Source organism: Adiantum capillus-veneris, chromosome 21 (assembly GCF_014529385.1).
Source record: "Adiantum capillus-veneris isolate H3 chromosome 21, ASM1452938v2, whole genome shotgun sequence".
NCBI classification, from domain to species: domain Eukaryota; kingdom Viridiplantae; phylum Streptophyta; class Polypodiopsida; order Polypodiales; family Pteridaceae; genus Adiantum; species Adiantum capillus-veneris.
In genome coordinates this window covers 138,371,504-138,395,573 of record NC_140951.1, presented here as the reverse complement: position 1 = coordinate 138,395,573, position 24,070 = coordinate 138,371,504, and the positions used below count along the sequence as shown (strand labels likewise).

Genomic DNA, 24,070 nt, shown 5'->3' with positions numbered 1-24,070 from the left:
AAAAGAGAGAGGAAGAAGGGAGTGGAGGACCTTGAGGAAGGGAGGGGGTTGCTGGAGGACAAGATGGAGGAAGTGAGGGCAGCTAGAGGAGTAAATGGAGAGAGGAGGTGAAGGATGTTGGAGGAGGAGGCTGAGGAGGAGGAGCATGTTGGGTTAAAGGCCCGTGTGCCCGACTGCCCGTTGTTCAGCTGCCCATGTACAGCCATTCATTTACTCATTCATAATAACTATACTCATAACTACACATTGTAGTGTGGGTACCGCCCCGCCACACACTGTGTCTATCTCCTTCTTTGTGTTGGCTCTCTGTGTGTGTGCTCTCCGATCCCAACAAGTGGTATCAGAGCTTGGTAGTGAGAGCATTGAGAGCTTCATCATCATTGTTGAGTGTGTTGAAACTTGCTACTGTTTCATTGCCGTTTTTCGGTTTCGCGCACGCGCGCATTTCTAAAGAGCAGAAGGTTTTTCTGAGCTTGGCATTGGAAGGTTCAGCACTCCGCGAGTATTTTCATCAGGTGTGCTGGGGTTTAACCCCCCTTTCGGAGCCATTCGTGCCATTAGAAATCCCATCCGAGCTACAGACTAGGAGCTGCGTTTTTCAGCTCTCTTTGGTAGTTTTCTGCTGCCAGAGCTTCCATAGCCATTACAGGTGCCATTGTTGTAGTGTCTTCCACTTACGTGAGCCCACAGCTCATTTGAGAGTGTGTAGCCTCTTCTTGGAGTGGCCTCATACACACAGATACAGTGGGAGTTTGGCGACATTGTCTTCTTCGACTACAGGTACAGGTACAGGTGCAGGTACAGGTACAAGTACGGGTACAGGTTACAGGTTACAGGGAGCTTTGGATACAGGTTTCTTCTGTGGTTACAAAACATGTATTTTGACTGTGGGACAGCCATGTATATGGTTGTGGTTTGAGTGGGAGCTTCTACTCTTCTGGGCAGTCTGTTTATGCGTGTTCTTGAGCTACAGGTTTACATCATCTATGTATGTTGATGGATGTGGATATGGCAGTTTGACAGACACTCTTTATGCATGATATTGTGGAGATTTGGTTCACTTATACATAGAGCGGGTTTGCTCTTGCTTGCAGTGTTGCGGTTTGAGTACGGACAGGTACTCGGTTGACAGTAGAGATTGGACTTCGTTGAGCTTGTGCATTGGTTATATGCTCACTTGGATCCATTTATGCTCACGGATTTGTGTAAGCTTGGTCAGCTTATGTCTCTATTGTGGTTATTCAGACATGGAGTATGTTTATGCCTCTATGACAGCTCATTGTTGATGCATTTTGTGGCACAGTTTGCCTAGGCCGGTTGAGTTACAGGTGTCACGGGTTTATGCATTTGCTTGTGGATTTCTACGTACGTTTTTTGACCATATTATGGGCTGATTTATACTCTATGAGTTTGCTCTTTGATTGAGCAGCAGGTGTTGTCAGATTTGCAACACTACTTTGTTGTGGCAGTTTGTTGGTTGGTTACAGGTTTCTCATTGTTGCATTCTTGTTGTAATGGGCACTAAAGAGGACACAGTTTTCAATATTGAGAAGTTGGATGGTGCTAACTTCTCATATTGGAAAGATCAGATTTGGGATGTCTTGGTGCAGAAGAAACAGATTCGACCTCTAAAGTTGCAGGGAGTTAAGCCAGAGAACATGGAGAGGGATGATTGGGAGGAGTTGGATGAGATGTGCAGGTCTACCATTAGGCTTTCCCTTTCAAAGTCTGTTTATTACAATGTGAAAGATGCACAGGGTGGAGCTTATGAGCTATGGCAGCGGATTTGCGATATGTATGATAAGCATTCGGCTGCTTCTATGGTGTATTGGATTAAAAAGCTTATTGATTTGCGAATGGAGGAAGGTGCTTCCATGAATGCGCATTTGAATGAGTTCAATACAATTTTCAGCCAACTTGCTACCCAGAAAATTACGTTTGAGGACAATGTAAAAGCTATGTTTTTACTTGTCACGTTGCCTGAGTCATGGGACACATTTAGGACAGCCATAAGTAACTCGGTTCCTGCGGATGAGTTGACAAGTACTAATGTGGAGTCTAGTCTTCTCACGGAAGAGATTAATCGAAAGAATAATGCAGGTAGTAAGTCTTCTAGTGCAATGGTTGTCAGAGGCAGGACTATGGACAAGTATAAGTCCAATAGGGGTAAATCTAGAAGCAAGTCCCGTGCAGGCACAAGTAAAAAGGATGTGGAATGTTTTCATTGTGGTAGAAAAGGCCATTTCAAAAAGGATTGCTACAAGTGGAAAAGGGAAAATGGAGATGGTAAGAAGAAAGACCATGATGCTAAGGACAAGCCTAAGTCCAATGTCAAGATTGAGGAGTTAAATGCAACACAGGGAGAGTGTAGCTCTCAAGATGACCATGTATGTGCTCCGACTAGTGCTACTAGTGAAGAGCTTGGTGATGTGTTGCTTGCATCCTATTTTGATGACGCTTTTCTTCTCACTCATGAGCGTAGTATGCCTATGGATTGGGTCATTGACAGTGGTGCTTCTTTTCACGTTACGCCTCATAGGTCGTGGTTTCATGACTATGATGCTTCGAGCACATGTACTGTCAGGATTGCCGATGGGCGTTCTATGCAGATTCATGGCATTGGGGATATTCATTTGGCTATGCCAAACTCTACTACGTTTGTCTTGCAGCGTGTGCGTCATGTGCCGGCTCTTGCAAAAAGCTTGATTAGTGTGGGTCAGTTGGATTCACTTGGTTTCGATGTATCTTTTGGTGATGGAGGTTGGAAGATCACTAAGGGCAGCCTTGTTTTGGTTAAAGGTGCTAAGAGGAATACGTTGTATTCCCTTTGTGTAGCTAGTGTGGCTGATCACATTGTGGGGATCACTGAGCAACCTCCTGCTTCTTTATGGCATCAACGTTTGGGGCATATGTCACTGAAAGGTTTGAAGTTGTTGGCACGTGCGGATTACATTCCCGTTTTAGATTTTGGTGGTTTTGAGTTTTGTGAGCATTGCCTTTATGGTCGACATGCTCGGTCTTCTCATAAGAAAAGTGTTCCACACAGATCTTTGGAAAAGCTAGCTTTGGTGCATAGTGATGTATGTGGGCCGATGCCCAATGCTTCTCTTGGAGGTGCTATGTACTTTGTTACGTTCATTGATGATGCTAGCAGGAAGGTATGGGCATACCCCATTCGTAAGAAGGATATGGTGTTTGATATATTTAAGCAATGGTTGGCTTTTGTTGAGAACCAATCAGGTTGTAAGTTTAAGTGCTTACGTACGGACAATGGGGGTGAATTTATGTCTCATGCTTTCACAACATTATGTGTTGAGAAGGGTATACGGCGCGAGCTTAGTGCTCCCTATACACCTCCTCAAAATGGTGTGGCAGAGCGCATGAACAGGACTATACAGGAAAAAGTCCGTAGTATGCTTTCTATGGCTGGTTTGTCAAATGGATTTTGGGCTGAAGCTGTTGCCACTTCTGTGCATTTGATAAATCGTTCACCTAGTGTTCCTTTGGGCTTCAAAGTGCCTGAAGAGGTATGGACAGGTTTGCCACCTTCGTATGGTCACCTTCATGTTTTTGGCTGTGAAGCTTACGTACATGTACCTAAGGCAAAACGCAGCAAATTGGATCCAAAGAGCAAGAGATGTATCTTCTTGGGTTATGGTAGCTCTGGTGAGATGGGTTATCGATTGTGGGATCCTATTGACAGGAAGATTGTGCGCAGCCATGATGTTGTTTTTCATGAGGACTCTATGTATAGAGCATCACCGCGAACGGTTGAGGTTCGGCGTGTGATATTTGAGGAGGATGGTCATCGGTATGATGGTCCCATGGCTGCTCGTGGGCAGCCCATTGACCCTCAAGTGGGAGATCAGCCCTTGTTGGGAGATCATGTAGATGTGGGACAGCCAGATCAGCCCTTGTTGGGAGATCATGTAGATGTGGGACAGCCAGATGCACCTCCTGCACAGTCTTTGAGGCGTTCAGAGCGGCGTGCAAGACAGCCTCAGTGTTTTGTGCCTTCTATGGATTATGTATTGTTGACTGATTGCGGGGAGCCATCATGTTATGATGAGGCCATGTCTAGTGTTGACAAGCTCAAGTGGGAGCAGGCTATGCAGTCAGAGATGGATTCGTTGATCCAAAATGAAACGTGGGAGCTTACTCCTTTGCCAAAGGGTAAGAAGGCACTACCATGCAAGTGGGTTTACAAGATAAAATTGTGTTCAATGGATGCAAATCCTAGGTACAAAGCAAGGCTTGTGGCTAAAGGATTCAAGCAACAGAAGGGCATTGATTTTGACGAGATCTTCTCCCCAGTGGTGAAGATGTCTACTTTGCGTATGTTGTTTGCCTTGGTAGCTACAGAAGACATGGAGTTGAAGCAAATGGATGTAAAGACAGCTTTCTTACATCCGGACTTGCACCAGGATTTGTACATGGAGCAACCAAGTGGGTTTGTTATTCATGGTTCAAAGAAGATGGTATGCCGGCTTCTTAAGACCTTGTATGGGCTGAAGCAATCATCTCTTGAATGGTATCATAAGTTTGATGCATTCATGAGTTCATTGGGTTATGTACGCAGTTATGAGGACCCATGCCTCTATACTCGCAAGGCTGCAGATGGTAGTCTTATTGTTTTGGTTTTGTATGTGGATGACATGCTGATCGCAGGGAAGTGTATTTCTGATGTGGATGCCTTGAAACATAGGCTACATGAGACCTTTTCCATGAAGGATCTTGGGGATGCCAGTTATATTTTGGGTATGCGGATCACTCGTGATCGTTCTCGCAAGATGCTCTTTCTTAGTCAGAAAGAGTACATTGACAGGGTGCTTGACCGTTTTCATATGGAAGGGGGAAAGGCCATTAGTACCCCGTTGCCTCCATATGTAAAACTCAGCCATGATGACTGCCCTCAGACAGATTTGGAGACTACAGAGATGTCTCAGATTCCCTATGCGTCAGCTGTTGGTTCCTTGATGTATGCCATGGTGGCTACGCGTCCAGATCTTGCTCATGCAGTTGGTGTGGTTAGCAGGTACATGTCTAACCCGGGCAAGCGTCATTGGGATGCAGTGAGAGGTATTTTCAGATACTTGAGAGGGACTTCAGAGTTGTCCCTATGTTATGGTGAGAAGGATATGTCTGTTTGCGGATATACAGATTCAGACTATGCAGGGTCAGTGGACTCGAGGAAGTCTACTAGCGGCTATGTGTTCACAGTTGCAGGTGGACCGGTTTCGTGGGCATCACGTTTACAGCCATGCGTTGCTTTGAGCACTACAGAGGCTGAATATATGGCTGCCACTGAGGCTGCCAAGGAGGCCGTATGGCTCTCACGACTAGTGGGAGATCTTGGTATGGCTGGTGATGCTCCGATTCTACATTGTGATAGCCAGAGTGCCATAGCATTGGCACGGAATCCTGTCTTCCATGCGAAGACAAAGCACATTGAGGTGAAGTATCACTTCATACGAGAGGTGCTAGAGGACAAGCGCATAGAGCTTGTCAAGGTACACACTGACGATAACCCTGCTGATCTACTCACGAAGTCGTTACCCTCACAACGGTTTACACACTGTAGATCGCTGATGGGTATGGCTTGACTTCTTTTGCTGTACTTTGGCCACTTTAAAGGCACACTGCCTTTAAGTGGGAGATTGTTGGGTTAAAGGCCCGTGTGCCCGGTTGCCCGTTGTTCAGCCGCCCATGTACAGCCATTCATTTACTCATTCATAATAACTATACTCATAACTACACATTGTAGTGTGAATACCGCCCCGCCACACACTGTGTCTATCTCCTTCTTCGTGTTGGCTCTCTGTGTGTGTGCTCTCCGATCCCAACAGAGCAAGGGAAGAGGAGGAAGCACATGGGCGGCAAGAGGAAGAAGGGGAGGTAGGGACGGCGGTCCTCAAAAAAAAAAAAGCTCGCTCCAGAGCTCGCTTCGTTGAGCTCGCTCGAAGACCTAACTCGGCTACAATATTTTCGCGTAGAGAAGACACTAAAATTTTGAGCAACTAGTGTCCTCTTCAAGAAAACATAGAGTAGCCGTTCGAGCATCCGACTACACTATTTTCGCATATGGGAGACATTATGTAGATAGTAAAGAATAAATTTAAGATAGTGTACTAATGTTGAAAGTGATAATATAGGGGCTCTATATTTTCTTGTTTCTTAGGTATTATTTTCAGATATGGAAAGGACCAAACAAACTACAAGGAAGGTTCCTAGAGAAGATATCAAATTAGGAAATGTCAAAGGAACACAAGAAGATATCAAACCAGGAGATAAAGTTCAGAGCTCTAAAGGAGAGGTAAGAGCTCAAAGGGAGAGGATGAGAGCTCAAAGGGAGATAAAGGGGCTGCATCTTAAAAAAAACCAACCAAAAAGGGAGTTGGTATGAAGCTTCCACCTGTAAAGAAAAGGATATTCTCTCATAAGTTGAGATACCTGAGAGATAAGGAGAGCACATAAGGCTCTTACAGTTGCAATTCCTAAAATGCCTTTTCAAAGGTTCTATAGGCAAATAGCAGAGTGGTTTAAGATTGATATGAGGTGGACAAGGGGTTCCTTAGCATGTATGCAGGACATTGCTAAAGACTTTTTAATTGAGCTCTTCCAAGATGCATACATATGTGTAGCCCACTCTCACAGGGTCACACTTATGGACAAGGTTATGATTATCTTGAGGAGATTAAGCCATAGATTCAAAAAAAATCTTGAACGAGTACCTCTTCAAGATGAGAAAACCCATCAAGAAAGGAAAAAGAGCCTAACGTGGTGATTGAGGAAATCATAGAGGAGGAGGATGTTCTAAAAAAAGGGGAGGAGATGAAAGTTGATAGGGAGGAGCCGGAAACAAAGGATCTTAGGGAGAGCTCAACAACCTTCATTGTTGAGAAGTGTCAATCCAAATGGATTCACGGTGGCTACCTTCTTAGAGGACGACCTTCTTCAAAGGAAAGATTATATTTCCCTAGATGTTGAGTCTATTGACATTCTCAAAGACCAACAAAAGGAGATCAATGACTCTATTTATTTTGAGACTTGTGAGCTCCTTCTCTGCTTCTGCCATGAGAGGTATGTTTTTCTACTTTCTAGCTCAGTTTGAGTTTTTCATCTTTGAGGATTTTGACAATGTCCAGTGGTCTTGCCACCACAGCTCACACTGGAGTCTTATTGCAATTGATATCACTGATAAGACATGTTTCATATTGAACTCTCTTGAGGGTCACCATGGAATGGCTAGGATGTAAGTATAAATATCAAATACTTTAGCCAATGCTCCCACTTTCAGTTTTTTTGTCTTTGGTTAAGCCAATGCTTTGGATCTTTCTAAACAGAGCTGCCTCTCAAGGTTGATAGAGGCAATTGAGCATTGTCCTCCCATCACAAAGCTCATGGATGACATGCAAATCTTAAATGTGAAGGTATGGTTCTCGTAGGTTGTAAGTAAATACATTTTCAAATAGTGTATTTATGCTTCCCCTTGTGTTTGTGCAGCCACCCTTGTAGGAGGAGGCTTTCTCATGTGGATGGAGAGTGATAACAAATGCAATGCTAGTGGTTGACTATACCTCTTGCAACCCCAAAAAGGATATTAGAGTAAGCATTTGACCATATAAATGTAGTTGTTACTTGAAATGTTCTCTCTGAGAGCTAGCACACTAATCTTTTTTTGCCAGATCAATAGGAATTGCTACACCCACAACCATGTTTGGTGGGTAAGGGAAAAGTTGATTAGGTATATGGTCAATGTCCACCCCTTAACGTTAAAAGGCAAAACATGTTGGGGTTAAGGCCTATGTGCCTTGACCGATCGCCAGGTCATGGGCGCCCGCCCACTGTTACCCTATACTTATAGTGAGTATACTGTATAGGGGGAGCTGCCACTTCACAGTCTCCCCACCCGCATTGTGTGTGTGTCTCCTTCTCTCTCTCTCACTCTCCGTCTGTAGTGCTCCCCGATCCCCTTCAATTGGTATCACAGCTATGGTGACCGCAGAGAGCATGACGGCTTTGAGAGCTTCGAGGCGATAGCTCGCTCGCTCTCGACAGTAGAGAGATTAAGAAAGCTTGGAAGCTTTGTGAGAATGCAATGGGAGCTTGTGAGCTCAGTTGAGAGTGATGTATGCTCTTGTGGAAGCTCAGAAAGTGGGTATACTATATAGGGGGAGTTGCCACTTCACAGTCTCCCCACCTGCATTGTGTGTGTGTCTCCTTCTCTCTCTCTCTCACTCTCCGTCTGTGGTGCTCCCCGATCCCCTTCAATTGGTATTAGAGCTATGGTGACCGCGGAGAGCACGACGGCTTTGAGAGCTTCGAGGCGATAGCTCGCTCGCTCTCGACAGTAGAGAGATTAAGAAAGCTTGGAAGCTTTGTGAGAATGCAATGGGAGCTTGTGAGCTCAGTTGAGAGTGATGTATGCTCTTGTGGAAGCTCAGAAAGGAGTGTGGAAGATTGTGTGTAAGTGAAGGTGCTGCCCTAAAAACTGTGTGCGCAGCAGCACTGTTTTCAGATTTGTTTTTCTCCTTGTAAAATGAAGATCTGAGAATTCTGTACTAGCCACCCATCCGTTTCGACGTGGTCTACAACTTTGCAGAAGAAACTTTTTGCAAATTCCTCACCGTTTTGTTGATATTCAGCTCAGACTGACTGTATATAGAAATTCTAGATTTTCTGTTGTCGCATTGTGTGCGAGTTTAATGCACTTTTGGAAGCACGGGAGATGCTTGAAATTGAGTGCATAAATGTTGAGCTGAAGATGCAATTGCAGCTTGTGTTAAGCTTGTGGTTTGAGGGTTTTTTGGTAGACTTGGGCAACGAGGTACGGAGGCGTTTACACACCACCGAGGCAGTCTCTTGAGAGACGCAGTTTTTTGGAACACACAGGTGGAGCTTCTTTCACTGGTTTTCACAGGATACTTTGGTAGTGATTTTGTGCTTGGATTCATGGTCTTTGCGGATGGTTTGCATATGGTTATGGCGCATGGTTGATGCCCATTATACATGCATTTTGGCGAGCACTTTCAAGTGCCGGTGAGCTCTCTTGAGAGCATTGTTTTCGCATTGATCAAGTTTCCGGATTGCAAATCTTTTGGCGCTTGCTTATGCACGGTCACTCCGTTGATGTACGTTGAGTGCGGATTGCCATTGTATATGAAAATGTGGAGCCATTTTGGCATTTCTACTCATTGGCATTGAGTAGTGTTATGGTTTATGGTAGAGATTGTACTTGAGTTTTTTGCTCAGTTTTCAGTGGAAATTCTGTCGGATTTTTCCCAGATTCTCGCCATAGTTTGTGATCGAGTGTTTACTCTAACTTTGACAGGTTTTGTCAGTTTGGACACAGTTTTGTGTTTTTGTATCCACTCTCGCAAGAGTAAGGAGTTGTGTATCTTTCTTTGCTTGAGACAGTGGTTTGCTCTCAGGTGGGAGAGTCTTGTGATCTCGAGCATTGTTTGCCATAGTTTTGCAGAGCTTATGCATGTATGTTGAGTGTAGTTTGATGCACATTGATTGCTTATTGTATTGAGCTTGCAGGACAATGGTTATTTTGTGTTGATAGCCATTGTGCGTCGAAAATCTGGCGAAATTTTCCCAGGAGTTTTATGCGTATCATTTATGCGATCTAGGTACAGATTGCGGGTTGCACTCACCATTTGCGTGCGGTGTTCTCTGTAGGTGGGAGATTTGTGCGTGTGTATGCATCAATGCCGCACAGTGTGGGCTTGGTGATTAGCTCACAGATTCCAGTGTGATACTACAACAGGCGAGGCTTGTATTGACATTGCGGGAGCTCTATTTTGGAGTGTGTCTCACAGGTTTTACATTGTGTTTCTAGCCATATTTGTAGACAGTTTACAGGTGTTGTTGGTGAGGTGGTTTTGCTATCTAGCTTGCTACTTGTGCTCATGGCAGAGATAGGTGATTGATCAGATTGTGACCTCTCACAGATGCGCGTGTTTGATGGGTCAAACTTTGCGGCATGGAGAGATTGTATGCTTGATGCACTGACACAGCGAGGGTTGCATCGACCATTGAGTGGTGATGCAGATAGGCCTTCAAACATGTCTGAAGATCAGTGGCAGGAGCTAGAGGAGATGGCACTATCTACGCTCTCTTTGCACCTTGCAGAATCTGTATATGTTCTTGTTATGTATGAGACTACTTCGAGAGCACTTTGGCACAGATTACATGATATGTATGATAGATCTGACTCATCAAGGACTCGTGTGAGACATGTACATTCACGAGTACGCCGACAGGTGATATGTTGGTATTGTGGTCATTCTGGACACGTTAGACGACGTTGTTTTCATCGTATGCGACATCGTAGGAGACATGGCAGTCTCAGAGATGTATGTAGTGATTCCATGGACTCAGTTGCTTTGACAGTTGAGGCAGATGTAGTGTCGGAGTATACTAGTGACGGGGATGTCACTTTTACCTCGAGCTATGCACGAGATGCTATACATGTGGATAGTGCACTTCCTTCGCAGTGGTTGCTAGATGCAGATGCTATGTTTCATGTCACGCCTCATCGTGAATGGTTTTGTAGCTATTCTAGCGGGATGCTTGGCAGTGTACGTTTGACCGATGGATCGGTGCATGCGATAGCAAGTGTAGGAGATGTGAGACTGTCATTACCGAGTGCATCTTACTTGTTACGACATGTGCGCTATGTACCAGATTTGACAGTGAGTTTGATCTCGATTGGTCAGCTTAGAGATTGTGGATGTCAGATTTCGCTACGAGAGCGAGATTTTGTGATGCATTTGGGTTCGCTAGTGATTGCGAGAGGTGCTAGGAGTGGTACAGGTTACCCATTGCATGTGGATCACGGGAGAGACGGTGTTGTCTCTGTGATCATGCAGCCAGGTAGAGAGCGAGAGAGCAGGCGAGTCTCTTTTGCTTGTGGGTTGCAGGATGCTTTGCATGGAGTGCAGAGCAGTGACCTTGTTGTGCAGGTTGCATCTATGGATTCACAAGTAGAGCGGGATAGCTCTAGTGAGTCATAGCAAGATGTGTCATCAGAGGTGATGACAGAGATGACTCACATGGATTCTGAGATGTCGGCTATTGTGGAGTCATTTCTTGATATGCTTATGCCAGAGCTTGATGCAGATTCAGGACAGATGGATACTCTTGGTACACATGTGATATGTGGTGGGCACGAGGAGTCACTCCAGAGCTCGGAGTCAGAGTGCCATGGTCTCTATGATAGGGAATAGGATTTCCATGAGTTGAGTTCTGAGTTGGAGGTGGCAGAGGTTGCCAGGGTTGCATCAACGTTCAGTGCCCTCATGTACGAGATGCTGATCTCGAGGCCTGACATAGCAGCTGCAGTGGGAGCATTTGCAGCAGGGTTGATTAGTTGTTCGATGACTGATCTTCGCATAGAGCATAGGGGAGGTTTGCAGGTATTGGACCGATACTTGCAGGAGTGCATGAGCTCTTGTAGATTATTTGCAGAGCTTGGAGCTAGCTCTGTGTGGCTTCCGCAGCGGGATGTTTGTCTATCAGTAGAGCCGGATGCACTAGCTCATCGAGAGTCAGTGGGCATAGGTTGAGAGAATATCTCACCTTCTATTAGTTGTACACTAGTAGATCTTGCTTAAAGGCACATTGGCCTTTAAGTGGGAGGTTGTTGGGGTTAAGGCCTATGTGCCTTGACCGGTCGCCCAGGTCATGGGCGCCCGCCCACTGTTACCCTATACTTATAGTGAGTATACTGTATAGGGGGGAGCTGCCACTTCACAGTCTCCCCACCCGCATTGTGTGTGTGTCTCCTTCTCTCTCTCTCACTCTCTGTCTGTGGTGCTCCCCGATCCCCTTCAAAACAGAGGCCTCAAAATCGCCCTAATGGATAGTTCATCGGATTTTGGTCCACTAGCATCTTGCCAAATCAGTCTTATGGACCTCAACAATACTCAAGCACAATAAGGTCAACTAAATATGGAGAGCTTTGCATTGGTCATTGGTGCACATGAACTGCATGCTCAGCCTTCTGCTTGGTCTTGATATGGAAAGCTTTGATGTAGAGCTCATCGACCTTCCACCTCTGCTTTGCTATAAAAATGCAGACACAATTTGTGCTGGGAGGATGAATATTTGCAATAGTACGAGCGTCCCTACGACATCAAAGCTGCACCAAACAGCTAGAATTTCCACATGATGGAAGAAAATGGGAAACTATTTGGTGGGAGCACTTTATAACATCTCGACGAGCCTAAGGACTTGAACTTGTCAAATTCTGGTCGCATACTATAGCAGAGCCCAAATTGGGGTGCTATTGTGATGGAGAGCACTTTGCAACATGTAGAAATAGTCGAGGTTGAAGATCCACTAGAGAATGTGCTACGTTTAGAAGAAGTCGTCTATAGGTTAGTAAGCAAAGATCAAAGACATCAAGTATGGCATGTGAACCAGCTAGTTCAATTGGTGCATCAGGCGAGCAATTTCTTGTTTTGTTTGTTGTAATCTTTTGAACCAGAGGTAAGAGCATGAGAAAGAAGCGACTCTAGCGAGCTACTCCTCTGCACACATTTAATTCCTTGCATTATTGGACCCTTCCAGTGGCTGGAGTTTTGACAGGCAAGAAAAGAACACAACTAATGATGACGATGATGAGTATGCTTTTGTGATTGTTTCAGAATAGAAGCCCTCTGTATATAGTTAGGTAGCGAGGAGTGAACATTAGTAACAAGGCAAAATTATGCGACTAGATTTTTGAAATAGGATAATCATTTCTTGCTCGACTGTTGTGGGAATGCGTGCCATTGGCAGTGGGATCAAACCTTTTGTAGGTCGGGAATAATGATAATAACTTGAGATTCAAAAGCCACTAGAACACTTCCCTTTTAGAGAGATAAGACTCGACTATAACATTGTGGGAACACATGCTTAAATGCCTCAATTTGGCAGCATCAAGTAGCAACTTGATAAGAACTTTAGCCACACAATGATGCTCGTTGCATGCGTGAACCCCAGGTTATGAGGCGAGTGAAAACAGGCTGAAGCACCACAACTATAGGTAGTGCAGATTTGAGCGCAGATGTCGTTGAGCTTTTTTCATAAGGTAGCAAGCAGTAGAACTAAGTGCCGAATGATTGTTGTGAGGTTGAGTAGGAGCGACAGCATGTAGGCAAGCTACAGATTAGTCGATTGCCGTCGTGAGCCGTGAGTGGCGGACCCGCTCTGGCTATAGGGTGCAATTTGGCGCTTTTCTTAGTTCTGCTACTGGGTGGCCTTTGTGTGCCAAATTGCCAACGCCCAATTTTTCAAAAGTATGACATTTGTGTCCCATTTGAAATTCAAAGACCCCTTAGAATAGGAAGCTTTTCCCATGTCTTTTGGCAATGTGGAGTTTGTTGAAGATTTTTTCCCAAATATGCTTCAAGCATTAAATGCTCTCCACACACACACACACACACACACACACACACACACACAATTCTTTTGAGTTGTTGCGCTGTTGTGCAGGGAAAACAAAGAAGCTTCAAAGAAAAATCTTATGCACTTCCACTTAGCGGCAACAAGGCTTAATCCCTCCCAAAATTATTGTACTTAGACTCAATGAAAAGCTTTCGTCAGGGCCTTCTCACACACACGAGTTTCTTAGAGTAAGGATGACTCTACTGATAGTTATGAAGCAATGAAATAGGCTGAAAATGAGCACAATGAGCAAAACAAGAAATGCACATGCACACAATTATTGAAATCCACTTATCAAAAGTGCCACAAATCAAGAAGCGTAGTGGCTCATTGGTATTTCCAAGAGCGTGCCCAAACGATTAGTACTTACAATGATTAGGGAGTGGGATTATAAAAAAAATGAATATAATAGTGAATAATTGGCCTAGGTGTAGAACCGTCGGCTCTGATACCACATGAAAGGAATGGTGATTATGGAAGAAACGTTAGCGAACCGTTCATGATGTGATTAAAGAGCTAATTACAAGAGAGAATAGAGAGAGAGAGATTGACACTAATACAAATAGCAAAGCATGATTAGATTAATGGTAAACTAATATTCAAATAGTGGATACAAAGTAGATGGCTAGTGCATGGATGTAAATTAAATACAAAGTGTGGCTTCAGGCTTCTTTTATAGACTTGAGAGAGTTTATCTGATGATCAGTGATGTTAAGTGTGTAGGATTCCAAACTAGATAGTGTTCACTTGTGGTGGTGCAGATGTGTCACACACCCCAACACTACTGAGATCTAGTAAGGTTGCAATTACTAGAATCTCTCTCTCTCTCTCTCTCTCTCTCTCTCTTGCAGACACGGGACATCCGCAAGAGCCACTCCCACAGCAGAGCTCCCCACCATCTCACACCAGAGGCACACTGATTGACCGAGCGATTGAACTGGGGAAATCCAGGCGCCCACGACTGCGGAGGACTACACAGCATCGACGGAGGCTACGTCAAAAGATTCAGAGCACGCTGGCCAGGCATGCACGACGCCCGGTCAGACTACTAACCATGCAGGAAATTGATGAGATTTGCCAACGACCGATGCTAGATCTTTTGTGATTCGGCTATCCCAACTAGCTGCCCTTTTTTGCTTAGTTTTCGGCTTAGCTCACATCGACCAATCTAGAATCCCATAATATATATCTTTGTTTTGTACTGTTGTTAGGTTATTTTGTTACTCTAACTTTTGTATCAGATCCACCACCTTGTAACTTTCTGGTCTCATAGGTCACTATGGCCTTTTGAAGACGTTAATATTACATTTCATTTCATTTTATTTCTCTCTCTCTCTCTCTCTCTCTCTCTCTCTCTCTCTCTCTCTCTCTCTCTCTCTCTCAATTGTAGTGATGAACTTGCAATGGACATATCTTGTGCTCCTTCTTGCTCTTGTTCTGCTCGAGGCTCTTTGCGCTGCTGCTATCGCCAAATCTTTATTTACGCCAACACTATTTTTATTACTACAAGCAACACCTTAAAATAGTTTCAAAATTGTGTACAACATTTGATAGGCTCCACCACTATATAACTACATGCAAGCGGCCAGTGCCAATAAATGTACGAGGTCATTGTTAAAAGGGAAAATTACCAAAATATCCCTCTAATTTGTGGAAATTTCCAAAATACCCCTCAGATAATTCCCAAAATACCTTTGTATCTATTTTGATTGGATTGTTCAAGATTTTTTAATCTTGATTCCTTTTTTATAATTGAGATCCGTTTTGCATGCTTATCATGTAATTTGCCACAAATTACCTCGCAAGAAAAGGCAATTATATCTAAAGATAATGAAGCAATTCATCTCCAAAGCCTACATAATCAACCCAAATTCTGGATTTAGCATCTTATATTGATAAGCAATGAGTCTTCTAACAAAAAGCTACAAATTTTTTAATCTTTGGAGAAATTTAATATCACAACCAGGGGTATTTTGGGAATTTTCGAAAATTTGAAGGGCACTTTGGGAATTTATGACAAAATATTGGGCCAATGGTGAGTTTTGGGTTGTGTTATTTTGGGTCAATGGCTGGGTAACGGCTGGGTTGAAGGAGGAGAGGAGGCGGAATGGCGCCTTCTTGGATCTCTTGGCGTCTTTACTTCTGCTTCCCTTTCCCTCTGCTTTTCCCTCTGCCACGCTGATCTCGCCCGGCTATGGCGGGCGACTTACCCGCCTTTTCCTTCTGTCATCCGCCGGTGAGAGAGAGAGAGAGAGAGAGAGAGAGAGAGAGAGAGAGAGAGTGTTTGCGATGTATGAGAGTTGATGGTGGTCTTGGCAGGAGCAACCACGCAAGAAGTCTCAGAACCTCAATTTCTCAGATGGGTACCCAGAAGTTAGGGATCCAGAGGTGCGGCACAAGCAACGCATTGCATTGGCAGAAAGCCTCAAAGACTACTACGATGCTGATCATGAAGCCGTGGATGAGGATGGGAATCCCACTCGCTCTGCTGCAGATGAATTGCCTGCCCCGAAATGGCTCAAATATGATCGTCAGGTGTGTGGACCGTCTGCTTTAAAATGAGATATGCTGCTCGTACTGGTATGTGCAAGTAGTGCCTTCAAACAGTGACATGCATGAGTAGCACTTACGCATGTATTTATCCTTTCAAAACATAGACAACTGTTCTTGCTCTTTGCATTCATCATTTAGTGGAGTGGGACTTTTCCAAGTGAGCAATCAAATGACTATTCTGAAGAGAGCGCCCATGCAATCTACCTCTTTTATCACGTATCCTGGACTTCTACCTACCTCCTGCACATGTGGGGCAGTTCGAAATGCCAGTTGTGATTTGGATTGCTTGCATACAAGCGAAACAATCCATGGTATTACAAAGTCCAGAGATATATAGAATGCCATTTCCCACATTGAAATTTGGAGTTGTCTGGAAAGGAGGTGTGAACACTTCTATTTTTATGAAGGTGTTGCTTGTATATCTCGTCAACTGCATCCTCTTTGACCCCACAATCTTTGTATTCAAAGAGAAAGCTTCCAGGCTGATCCCCGATCATTGACGGTGCATAATGCAGAAGGTGCCTGTGGAATCTGATGACAGCTGTTTGTTAATCATCAATGCAGCAGCAGAGACAAACTCGATCCAGCAGCAAGGGAGGGCAAGCATCAGGAATGGGGTGCAGAGTAGGGTTTTTCAGGATTAGTCCACTCATCACCATAAACCAGTGTCTAATCAGCACCTTAATGCTATACTCAACCATTGGTCTCCACTCTTACTGGCCTAGCTCATTTAAGAGCTCTTCCCACATTATGTGATGGTGCATGCACACGATAAAGCTCTAATGCAGGATGTTCAATTGGAACAAGTAACCACATAAATGTTCTTCATCAGGTACAAGTGCACTCCATGGATTATACCCTTGCTTTTTTATATTCAGATGAATTTTTTTTTTTCACACCATCATTGCCTCTGATGTTGCAATATCATCTGATTATTAATTCTACTGGGCTTTAATGGTGACGAAGTTTAGGTGGATATAGTCTTAGGGTTACCTTTCCACAATGGTGACATGTTTTTGCACACCTGATCTAGAAACTTAAGGTCGCCTGCAGGCAGAATAGACTTATCATTTTAATCTTCTGCCCTCTGTACCAAACATGACTCTTATTGTCAATTCTTGATGATCTTTGAAAGAGGGTGTAAATTACTTCTATGCCATGCACAATTTCAGGAAAGACGCTTAGGAAAAATCAAACAACTTTGTTCTTTATTCATTTGTAAAATGCCATCAAGCTTGTAACTGAATTGTGCTTATTGAATTGTCAAGGTTTTGCGGTTCTACTGCTACTTCAAAGAGTCAGTGGATGAGAGACGAGAGGAGAATTTTCGGGTCCGCAAATGCACTATCTACTTCTATCTAGAAGATGGCACTCTTCATATTTCTGTAAGTCGTTGTTTGGAGCTTCAGCTTTTACTTGGGGGGTTCGCTACTTTCTAAAAGTTGATATTTTTTTACCGCAGGAGCCAAGACAAATGAACAGTGGAATTGTTCAAGTATGTAAGCTCTTTGTCTTCTCTCTGTCAAGGAGAGAAATCGAAATGCCTTCTATCCATGTACACTGTGTTGTTAGTTCACAAAGTATGGATCTAGCCTTCACACACAATCACCTGTTTTTTTATCAGTGTAGCAATAAGTTATGGAGGACAAGTAATGATTGTAAGCTTTTGGTGTGGTGAACCTAAGTGTTTTTCATATAAGCCTAGATTGTGTAGTTGCTGCTGACGGAAAGTGAAGGCTCAAGAAATCATTGGGTTCAATGGCCAAAGAGCGATTGTCAAAATGGTTTTTGTCCGATTTCATGAACACAAGAGTGCAATGCATGACTGACCAGGTGTAAGGGGGACTAGGGGTGTTGTGCCTTGCTGTCCTTTGTCATGGTTAAGTCATGAATGTTGCGTGTCATGTTCAAAGCTGCCTAAAAGTTTATCCTAAGAACCTTCTGCCTTGTAAGAAACATTTCGAACCTGCTGTCTGAACCACATCATACATGCAGGGCACATTTCTCAAGCGCCACAAAGTACCCAAAGCTGGTGGTGGATACATTACAGTGTCAGATTTTTCTCTAGGAGAAGACATTACGATCTATGACAGAACCTTCCGAATATGTACCTGTGACACCTTTTCAAGGGTAACTATCTTTTTTTCCGACTCCTTGAGTAAGATTGTGGTATAGCAAATATGCTCATTCTTTATGTGATTTTGGATGTCTTTTCAGAGGTATTTGTTGAAGCATGGTTTCAATATTGGCCGTGAAGAAGACTTTCCTGGAGAACCGTTATCTACTTACAAGGAGAGTTTGAAAAAGCACCCTCTAAGGACTCATAAAGATTTTCCTAATAAGCAGTTTTTGGAGAATGATGGCAAAGTGCTGCGCTTTTTTGCTGTATGGGATGACCGAGAGTCTGTTTATGGCGATAGACGGCCATATGTAAAGTGTTTTCTCATTCCTTCAGTCATGTATATCTTTAACACAGACGTTTTGTTTAATTTGCAGTTTCTATTTAAAGAATTGGTGCAATGGGATTTTGTTTGTACTTTTGATATGTTTCCTCTTACGAGCTTTCTTTTGGGTAGATGTACAACATGTGCATTTGCAATGAACTTCAGCCTGGCATTTAGTAGTATTGGAGTCGAGAGTCATGTGCATGAAGTACTTGGCAAGTCCTCAAGGCTTCAGGCTTTCAACATGTGGGGATGAAAAATGTGACTCACATGTGTGCTCGTCGCAAGAGGCTCCCGCCGCCCTCCATTTAGTTATGGCCCCTATTGTAGCAAAAAAACAGCTAATTGCCAGTGCTGACAAGGAAAATGGCTCATCTTCAAGCATTCCACGCTAGCAAAGTGCTCTTTATGGGAGGCCAGTTCAATTGCTGCAACACCTGAGAGTACTCTTTCACTTTTCCCCATGATAAGCAACAGGAGGGTAATGTAATGTAATATGCCCATAACCATGTAATAACACCAGAACATTTAGTGGGCATTTTCTTCAAACTATCATTCAACAGGGCAAGTCCTCAATCCACTGGATTACTCACCATGGTTCAACGTTCTAGATGTCTTGAATTTTGTGGAGATTTTTTGTTGTGATGGGCTACCACATAATGACAACTCATTTGAACAGGTATGATTATTTCTATGATGTAATTTGATGGATAGGTATTGCACTACTTCTTAGCTGATGACACAATAGAGATTTTGGAGATCAATGAGCGCAATTCTGGAAGGCATAGCTTTCCCATGTTGCTTAGGCGATGCCAACTTCCTCGTGAAATTCCATCTGATCTTCTTGGTATGTAACCTGCTAAAATTGAACATTCCAATCATTGCTGTGTTCAAAATACTGTGTTATGATGTTGTTTACAATGCAAAGTTACCCTTTGACCAGATGCTACCGAGTCCTTGATGAGTGTTCAAAATGTGACTTCCATCTTTTACAATGTACTCTTTTGTATCGATCATATACTTGTCTACTGATAAAGCTTGTATCGTCTAACCTCTTAGTTTTGGGTATGGTTCCTTCAACTTTCTCAAAACAGAAGCTTGTTTTCGCATGACGTGTTTGCATTGATGGGCCCTTGAACAAGCAAGTGACCCATCTTGCTTGTGTGGATGGGAGGATCCTTTCATGATCTCCTTAATGCTCCTAACTAGGAATGCCTATGGTTTGCACACACACTTTGTGTTTAATTTTTTGGTTTACTTAAAGAAGAAAAGGGGGGGGGGGGGGGGGGGGGTTGATAACTAAACGTACCGAGCATGGATTAGCACCAAAGCAAGATTTGTGGTTAAAGAATATGGAAACCTTCTTTTGGTGGGGGGGTGTTAACTAAACGTACTGAGCATGGACTAGCACCAAAGCAAGATTTGTGGTTAAAGAATATGGAAACCGTCTGATTCTTATGAGCAGTAAGGTTAAGGCCTCTTGCTGATACTATACATGTGATGCACACAAGCGCGTTCAATTTATCATAACACATTAGTTGCTAGTGAGAAGAGTAAAATTTGATGTTTTCTTGATACATTGTATTTGTTGAAGGCAAGAACATGGGCTCAGATGCTTTTCCAAAGAGTGCTTTCTACAAGGAGACGGACTTGCATGTGGGCAGCTACATTCGTGTGTATAACCGAGATATGCTACTGCATGATTGTGATGAGTTCACGAGGAACTTCTACAAGTCCAAGTACAAAATACCAGATGACATGCTTGAACATGTCGATGTTCAGGTGACAAGATGCCATCCCTTCTTGATTGTTCACACGAATGTATATGGTGCCAATTATGGCATGCACTTTCTGTAGACATAACTTTTCACTCTCTCTGATTCACCTCACTAAAATTGAGGGGGAGTTAGATTTAGATTCTTAGCAGCATCCAGATGAAAAAAATGCTATTGTTTCATGAATGCTTCTACGCTTTCTTTGAAAATGATTACATGTGTGTACAATGAAGGAAGAGAGACATGATAATGAAACAAGAGCGTACTCATGTCTATTGCACATGTGTAGGAGCCAGCACCAGTATTGGCGCGTATGGAAATGCCTCCTCACAATGGATTTGGTAGTGAGGAGGATAGCAAGCAGAATTGTATATCTTTAATCCCCAAGACTCCTTACAAGGATTTCAACAAGATTCTAGGCCTGGATGGCAAAGTAAAGTCCTTACTGCACAGGCTTTTTGTCATGAAAGTAGAATCATCTAATGGTTTTCAATTTTTGACATGACTAATAAGACGGTTAGAATCTCATGATGCCTTTTCTTTTTCAGGTTCTTTGCTTTTCTGCTCGATTTGCAGAAGATGAGAACCATAAGGTGGTTCCACAAGATGTTGGCCGACTCTTTGTCTTTCAGGCAAGCGATTCCTATACCTATTGGTAGTTGATACGCTATGTGCATGCAATACATGCCTGCTTGCGTGTGTGCATCTGCATGTGTGCACAAACACACACTTGCATATCCATGTGAATGTATGGTATGCATCAAAATACAAGTCATGAAAGATGAGTGTAATGTACATGACAAGGATGCACTCATCTTCAGATGACAATATTATAAATTGGTGTGGAACAAAATTAATGCAAGCACAATGCCAGAATGTCATATATATGTGTACCAATCTAAGCGTAAGCTGTGAAATGGACATGCTCTAAGAGCTTAGATGAGCACCGATGATGACTATTTTTGCATGTCTATTGCAGTATTACTTGGCAGATGATACTATCTCTATCTATGAACCGCCTTGCAGAAACTCAGGAATCCAAGGTGGCAAATTCCTATCACGTGAGCCAGCACCTCCCAAGTGGCATGGGAAAGGACCCTATAAGCCACAGGACATGTTTGTTGGTGCCAGAATCCATGTTCATGATCGGATTTTCGAGCTTCTACGAGCAGATGAATGGACCCTAAATTGGATGGAGGATCATAAGGAACAGTATCCTATGAGTGACTATACATTGGTAAAGACCAAGGTAAAATCATCATTACTTATTTGCTTACTAATTGTCAGGAATATTCAATTGAGGCTTGTTGAATGTTTAGTCTAAAAAATCTAGTTGTGCTGAGGTTTTACCAATGTAGCAGTGATGAGCTTGGGTAAAGGCAATCATTGTTTGGCACCAATACAGTGCTTGTCGGAAATCACATTCATTTTGAACACCACCATTGCTCCAAATGCTTTTCAAGTCTTTAGAGCCAGAGCCAAGGGACAAGAGACGGTTCACTGTTCGGCCTAAGGCGTGGAGCTCTTGGGAGCAATTGTGGACCGTTGAATAAAGCTTCCTGATTAATGCCCACATGACAAGTTAACAAACCTCTTTCTTGTAAGACGGGCATTAACTAAGCATCATCCTCTGTACATGCTGGACACTATGAGAGCTAGTTGACATTTGTTTTCCTATTGAGAGAGAGAGAGAGAGAGAGAGAGAGAGAGAGAGAGAGAGAGAAGAAGAAGAAGAAGAAGAAGAAGAGGAAACTAGAATAACCTTTCTATCACCCAAGCCTTGTAGATTGGTTATCCAAGTTCCCTTGGCGTATCAGGTCTTGGGTTTAAGACTCGTCGGATAGATCTTTGAGGTCTCTTAGGAGAGTTCCTACGACGTTAAAATTTATCTTCTTCTTCTTCTGTCTCAGCCTCTTATGTAGGCCATTGTGACTTTTCCCCCTTGTTTTTGGTTAAAATTTATCTTCTTCTTCTTCTGTCTCAGCCTCTTATGTAGGCCATTGTGACTTTTCCCCCTTGTTTTTGGGAGCATTGAGAGCGCTACTAAATCCACTGTGTTAAAACTGGGACTAGCTAGTTCATTGTGCTAAAAGATGTCACAATTGTTGGATCTGTTTGTCATATGCCTTAGTGCTTCAAGAACATGATCGGTGACTTTCCATAAACCAAAGAGGAGCGAATAGTTCCAACCAGACTCCACTCCAACAAGGTTTGGCTGATTGGTATTGATATGGGCTTGGGGAATTTCAACCAAATGTGACACGGTCTTGCGAAGTGCTTTAATGAGGGCTTAAAAATGCAAGGACCTCAAAGATCCATCTCACTATCATCTTATGTAACATGGATGCATAGTTCTTCAAAGCACAAGAGTTAATCATTCCTTCTCGTTTGCAGCTTGAAAAGCAACTGAAGGAGCTTCCAAATAGCGAAAATGAATGTCAAACGTTGAGGAGCGGATTATCCTCTGCTGATTTCACATTGTATGTTGGTCTACATCGCTTGAAATTCACCGAGTGATCTGCATTTTGAGCACTCTTAACTAGATTGGAACACATTTCTGATAAGCTTCCACATACTTTTCTCTACAACAGGAAAACTGCATCGTTGTCCTCGACAGACAAAATTTTCGACTTGTTGAGAAAGGCAGGTGTGGATATGACTCTCCATGAGTTGGTGACAATCGAGCGGCATCTTTATAGAGCACTTGCAGGTGCCAAGGATTCCAAAACATCCACTCTTTTGCAAGAGATGTTGCTTAGATTGCTACATTGATGTCAATATAAACCACTGTTCATCATGTCAGTCTCGAGAATCTTCCCCCTCCATAAGCTGTGCATCATTCCATATCCAATTTTGTTACGTCCTGTTGATCCTGCAAGAAATTGTGATTGGTGCTATGAACACGTCAATAATGATAGAAGCCCTCTTAAAGGGCAAGGCTACTTGCACTATACTTCATCTTAATACAATGAGCTCTCTATGAAGCTCCCGTAGAATCTCCTCCTCCTCGGCACTCTTTTAACTCTCTGCAATTGGGTCTTCTCCCTCTCTCTCTCTCTCTCAACGAGGAAATTTACACTAAAAGCCGGGATCCGTCAAGGGTCCAGGGTCGGGCGCCTGCAGATTTGGGCCGTCAAACTTTCATTATACACCGTAATTAGAGCTGCAGCCGATGGACGCTAGGCACGTCAGCTGTTGCAGAAGGCTGCAACTCAAAAGGCGACACGTCAACACTAGGAATGCCCTATTCAACCGCTTCTTTCCATCGCTAACTATGAGCCTATGAACATATGGCATGTGGCATGGTTCTTCATGCTATCGACGCACAACGTGGGACGTTTTTTGGAGATTTCTCACACATCGATATTAGCGTCGATATGCATGTCGTTGATATCGACTGTGAAAGCGACGTGCACATCGACGCTATGAAAGAGAAACAAAATTCGAGCTAAGCCACAAGCTCATTTTGAGCTATTCCTGCAAAAATACGGTTTGCCTTCTCCAACTTTGTTGCAGATAAGCTTTGTCTCTTTCTCTTTGACTCTCTCTCTCTCTCTCTCCCCCCCCCTTCCTCACAATGCACACCATCTCTCTCTCTCTCTCTCTCTCTCTCTCTCTCTCTCTTTCCTTGATGTATAGTTGTCCACACACACACACACACCCACACACAGAGTTGAATACAAGCATTTATGCACCAGGGCTTGGGAAAAGATAGGTTCGCTTTATCCAAAGCCTATTCAAAATGAAAAATGACCGGCTCAAATTTGGACAAGAAGGTTCTCACTGGTTATGATTTAATTTTAGATTTTTTGTTGCGATTTCAAGTTTTGATTTACAATTTATGGTTTAGATTTAGATTGT

At 43.3% G+C, this 24,070-nt stretch overlaps 1 protein-coding gene across 1 annotated transcript; it reads left to right on the top strand.

Moving 5' to 3' along the window:
- The first annotated feature begins 15,487 nt into the window (after positions 1 to 15,487).
- Positions 15,488 to 23,730, top strand: LOC147431817 (uncharacterized). The gene is made up of 13 exons (XM_086494290.1): positions 15,488 to 15,673; positions 15,757 to 15,972; positions 17,259 to 17,375; positions 17,453 to 17,485; positions 17,986 to 18,120; positions 18,208 to 18,420; positions 19,149 to 19,281; positions 20,029 to 20,216; positions 20,499 to 20,642; positions 20,758 to 20,841; positions 21,189 to 21,458; positions 22,604 to 22,689; positions 22,801 to 23,730. The coding sequence occupies exons 1-13, from the start codon at positions 15,632 to 15,634 to the stop codon at positions 22,979 to 22,981; spliced, it is 1,842 nt and encodes a 613-aa protein (XP_086350416.1). The 5' UTR covers positions 15,488 to 15,631; the 3' UTR covers positions 22,982 to 23,730.
- Positions 23,731 to 24,070: the final 340 nt, after the last annotated feature.